The 5,891-nt window shown below is 36.1% G+C and overlaps 1 protein-coding gene across 1 annotated transcript; it reads right to left on the minus strand.

Annotated features, from left to right (window-relative positions):
- Window positions 1-233: 233 nt before the first annotated feature.
- Window positions 234-1,860, minus strand: LOC309977777 (heterogeneous nuclear ribonucleoprotein K-like). The gene is given in 2 exon segments (XM_082864087.1): window positions 234-1,246; window positions 1,249-1,860. Coding segments are annotated over 2 exon segments (1,389 nt in total). The 5' UTR covers window positions 1,838-1,860; the 3' UTR covers window positions 234-446.
- Between the last annotated feature and the right edge of the window lie 4,031 nt (window positions 1,861-5,891).

A 5,891-nucleotide genomic window follows, 5' to 3' on the forward strand; every position in this document is an offset into this window, starting at 1 on the left:
CCACAACTACTGAAGCCCACGCGCCTAGAGCCCGTGCTCCACAACAAGAGAAGCCACCACAAGGAAGAGTAGCCCCCGCTCGCCGCAACTAGAGAAAGCCCGCGCGCAGCAACGAAAACCTAACGCAGCCAAAAATAAAATAAATTAATTTAAAAAAAAAATTAAAATTTACTCACTCTGCTGCTGTTTCAAAATTTCAATGTTAGTTTTTGCACACCCTCACCCTCCCCCACCCCTGTTTGTAAGGAACTAAAACATTACATCTGGTGAACAGCAAAGATTTCACTACACCTCAAATGCAGAACACCTATGAAGCAGAGGAATGTTGGCTTTTTAAACAGAAGCAAATAAAAAAAATGATGCAGGACTCCTTCAGTTCTTCACTAGTCTTAGAAAAACTTTCCAGAATACTGCTTCACACTATAAAAAAGAAAAAATATCTTGCATTAGAATCCTTCAACATCTGCATACTGCTTCACACTGTTCTGCAGCAAGTACTGTGCATTTTGTATCTGGTCCTGTGTTCCTATAATGGTAATGATCTGGTCTTCGGACCCTTCTAAAGGCCCATCAATTTTGATCGACGCTCCTGACTCATGACGGATTTGTTTAATCCGCTGACCACCTTTGCCAATAATAGATCCAGCCAGATCTTTGGGAATAGTTACTTGTGTAGTAATAATAGGTCCACCAAGATCACCATATGAGCCACGACCCCCTGAATAGGAATAATCATATCCAGAGCCACCCTGTGGTTCATAAGCCATCTGCCACCCTGATGGGCTCCATGTATCTATTGCAGAGTCCCAGATTTCATCAGCACTGAAACCAACCACGCCATCATAACGGTCTCCAGGTCTTCCTCTTCTGTCATAGGCCATTAGATCTCCCCCTCTAGGTGGTGGTGGAGGAAGAGGAAGATTCCGAGCTCTGCTACCACCCCGGCCACCTCGTCCGGGAGGAGGTGGAGGAGGTCCTCGACGAGGGCTCATATCATCATAATCTCTTCTGGATGGAGGCATGGGACGCCCACCCCGACCAGGAGGCATTCTGTCAAAACCACCTATTCCCCGCATGGGAAATCCCACAGGACGTCCATGGCGGTCATCAAACATCATTGTAAAACCACCATAATCATAGGTTTCATCGTAAAAATTGGGATCATAAGGTTGAGCACGTCCTTTAATGGGAGACTCTGATATAAGATCAAGGATGATCTTTATGCACTCTACAACCCTATCAGGTTTCCTCCAATAAGAACAACTCTGTCAGTGGATTGAGGACAACATTCCTGGAAAAGCTTGATTGTTGTCTGAGTGTTCTCTCGAAGTTCTTTGATTTTAGCACCTTTGACCCCAATAATTCCTCCTGCCAGACTCTGATGAATCAACAGTCTCAACTCGCAGTCAAAGTCGCTTCCTTTATAGTGTTGGTAATTTAAGCATTCCACAGCATCAGATTTGAGCCGGAGCTGGCTGGTTGCAGTGGGTGATGGCAACTGCAGGCCCTCTTCCAAGGTAGGGATGATTTTCTTCAGAATTTCTCCAATTGTTTCAATATCAGCACTGATACTCAATATGTGCTCGGGGCCACTGCTGTCTGGGACTGAAACACTGGCATTGTAGTCTGTACGGAGAGCCTTAATATTCTTGCCGCCTTTTCCAATCACTGCCCCAGCATTCTTGCTCTGAAGCAGAATGTGTAATTCAACCATCTCATCTGTGTTTCTAGATCTTTTAAAAGCTTGTTCCTCTTCCATATCTTCAGCAGGGCGTTTACCAAATTTGCCATTGGTTTCGGTGTTGGGAAAGGTTTCCTCTGGCTGTTCAGTTTCCATTTTCTTGTATTAAAGGGACACACCAATCACCAATCGGGCAAGGCTACCGTCCCTATGCCGCCGCGCCGCCTCAGCCAGTCACAGCTAGACAGAGAACTAAGAAAATGAATTTGAAGGTTAAAGCAAAACACTCGCATGAACATATCAATTGGTGCCACAATATTTAATAAAATACAACACTAATTCCTGATTTTAAAGAACCACATGAAAGAGAACAAGCAAACAACCAACAAAATATGAGTGAAAAATAAATGAACTTCCTAAATGTGATTAAAGGAATCGAAAACAATACTACAGCAATGATCATATATTAAAAGCATTCCCAGTAATATCACAAACAATACAATGATGTTTCTTGTGCTCAGTATATTCAGCATTGTAAAGGAGGTCATGGCTAATTCAATCAAAAAGAAAAAGGAAGTAATACTGTATAAACATTGGAAAGTAAGACACAAAACTATGATTATTTGCAGACATTATGATAATCTTCCAGGAAAATCCATGAAAATCAGTTGAAAAACTGAGCAGGAATTAAAACTATATAAAATTTTAAAAATATAATAAGTCAATAGCTTTCCTATATGCCAACAATAACCAAGTTGATAATATCAGGAAAACAGACTCTATTCTCAAAACCAACAAATCTAAATATAACTAGTAAAATAATCTTAAGAATAAGTATTCAATTAAAAAAAATAAATGTGTAAGATGTATAAGAAAAAAACAATAGAACTTTTCTAACAAGTAAAAATAACTCCAGAGAAATGGAGGGATATTGCACATTCCTGAATGGGAAGATTTAGTACTATAAAGAAGTCAAGAGATATAGGGACATATGTATATGTATAACTGATTCACTTTGTTATAAAGCAGAAACTAACACACCATTGTAAAGCAATTATACTCTAATAAAGACATTAAAAAAAAGATACTAATTGGGGGTCACAGTGGGGAAAAAATTCTAAGAGGAGCAATATAAGAGAGGGGAGAAAGAAATGAATTAGGAGAATCACTGTATTCATCACTAAATTCCTGAATTCTGAAAAAAAAAAAGAAAAAGAAGTCAAATCTCCAAAATTATTCTATAAATTAAACCCCATTACAACCAAATGTCAATGTGAATCTTTTAACTTCACAGATTTATTCTAAAATTTATCTAGGAGAAAAAAATTAACAAAAAATACACAAGGAATTTTTTTAAAAATAAGAGGGCACTTTTGTCCTTTGTAGTGGGTTGAATGGTAGCCTCCCAAAAGATATGTCCACAGGCTAATCCCCAGAACCAGTGAAAGTTACCTTATTTGAAAAAAAAAGGGGGGGGCTTTGCAGATATAATTAAGTTAAGGACTGTGAGACAAGATTATTCTGGATTAACTGGGTAGGCCCAAAGACAAGTGTACTTGTAAGAGTGAAGCAGAGAGGGATTACGGAGATAGAAGAGGAGAAGGTCATTTGAAGATGGAAGTAGAGATTGGAGTGATGCAGATGGAAGATTCAGGCAACAAAATGTTCCATGTGGCTCTGCCAACACCTTGATTTTGGACTTCTGGTCTCCAGAACTGAGAGAATAAATTTCTGTTTTGAAGCCACCCATTTTGTTGGAATATGTTACAATAGCCACATGAAACTAATAAACCCTTCCAAAGAGCAAAACATAATAAAGGTATTAGTAATTAAGGTACTATGATTCTGGCACAAAATAGACAAAAATAGTTCAATAGAAAATAGATCCATTTTTATATAGGAATTTAGTGGTTGATAAAAGTGGTTTATTCATATAAGCAGGGAAATTAGGGTATATTTGATAAACTGTTTTGGGACAGTTGGACAACTATTTTTTAAAAATCAACCCTGAACTTAAACCAAACACAAAATAATTTCCTGATGGGGTTAAAGGCTTAAACATAAAAAACAAAAAGTATTAGAAGAAAATGAAGATATGTTTATAAACTTGATATAGGAAAGGACTTCTTATGAAGAAGCTGTAAAGGAAAAGAATGAGAGATTTTGTGGCACTTGACATGCTAAATCCAGAAAATATGTGGAAAAGCAAAGAATCAGGAAGAGTCAAGACAGTTCAGAAGAAGAATAAGTTGGAATGATGTACCCTACCAGATATCAACACTTATTTGAAAAAGTACAATTAGGCATTACATAGTAAGTTGGTTCTATGCATACCTTATAACTCAGCATTTTCCCTTGGAGGTATACCTTAAAAACTCTTTTACATATACATCAAGCGGCATGTAAAAAATGTCTATAGCTTTGCTCAAATAATAAATACATAAGACAACCTAAATGTTCATCAACAGTGAAATTTATAAATTGTGACATATTCAAAAAATTGAATTCAATAGGAAAATAAACTACCTCTACATGTGTTAATGTGGATGCATTGCAAATACATAATAGTAGACAAAAAAGCAAGCCACATAGGAATAAATAGATGTGACAGTTAATTTTATGTGGCAATTTGGCTGGGCCAAAGGGTGCCAAAATATGTGGCAGTAGTAAAAAAAATGTGAGGTAGATCTGTTTATTTGTATTAACACAGAAAAAATTGTTAAGCTGAAAAACTAAGTTGCAGAACACTTATGCACACAATGTTCCCATTTGTGGAAGAGACACACATACAGATATTTGTATGTGTTCATATGTGTGCATGTGAAAGAGAGAGAGAGAGAAAGGGATAAAGGGTAGGTAGGTGGGTGAGTGGGTGGGAAAACAGACAGATAGATGTTTGATTTGCACATATATGTTTGTGTATGTATATAGGGAACGATTTGGAAGGATACACACCAAACTTAACAATGGCTACCTCTTAGAAGAAAGAGGTATTTGGGAAAGAGGGTCAGGTAGAGAAAGCAATAAGGAAAGACCTTCCTACATTACTCTATAGACTTCGGAATATTTCACACTGAGGATAAGTTACATGAATAACTTGGTAATTTAGAAAAAATTGCTCTAAAAATTATGTTTATGAAGATGTATTAAACTATGATATAATAGTAAAAGAAAGAAGCAAGACAGTAGTGTAACAAGTTGGAGGCTTTTTTTTTCACAATACACAATTTATTATATTATTTGTTTACACTGTCATGAATATTCTTCACGTTTGACATATTTTACGTTATATTATCATTTTTTAAACATTTCTTTACTACAAACTTTTGCTATGCTAATATGTGTTGTGAATGATCATAAGATACATTTAGCACACAGCGTTTCCCATACTTAGTACTTGTCTAACAAATTTTTAAATGAAAATAATAAAGAGGACATGGCTTTTTTAGAATTTGACATGGAATCAAAGTGCAACAAATGCCATGGGGCTTTAATAGTGTGAAATGGCTGTCAATGAAAGCACTTTAGATGTGATTTAAAATTAAATCCGAATGATCAATCATGCCTTCTCCTATAAGCAATGAAAGCAACAAGATTACATTTTTAAAAGTGAGTTCTACTTTCCTGTCATGATTCTCTAATTTGACAGTCATCTCCTTTTCAGCCAACACCATCATTAATGGCCAGACCAATACTCTTATCAATGAAACCAATTCATCTTACCTCACACAGCATGACTGCCTTTAAAATATTCATCCTGCATTTGGAACAAAGATTCACTGCTTTCTTTGTCTCTTCAACATGAAATCATCCTCTTATTAATTTCTTGTCTCAGCGTCCAATTCAGTTTAATAACAGACAAATGAAGTCACATAACATTAATTTTATTACCCCCAATTTTTATGTGAATCATAAATTCATAGCAAACCTTACTTAAGCAAATCTCAAAAGTAAATAAGTAAAAAAAAAAGTAAATAAGTTTCTCTTCCTTTTTGATTTTCTGTTCCTACTCTCTGCCAGGACCTGAGCTGCTGCTAGAGATACAAAGAGGAGTAAGATATGGTCCTTAAATATTCTGCTGGGTGAGGGATATAAGGCTTTTTAAAATATATTTTCCCTATTAAAAAAGTAAAACATGATGATTGTCTAAATTTTGGAAATGGGTAAAAGATTATAAAGAAAAATAAAATTACTCAATATCAAAATTACT

This window comes from Leucopleurus acutus, assembly GCF_964270905.1.
Source record: "Leucopleurus acutus genome assembly, chromosome: X".
Lineage (NCBI taxonomy): Eukaryota > Metazoa > Chordata > Mammalia > Artiodactyla > Delphinidae > Leucopleurus > Leucopleurus acutus.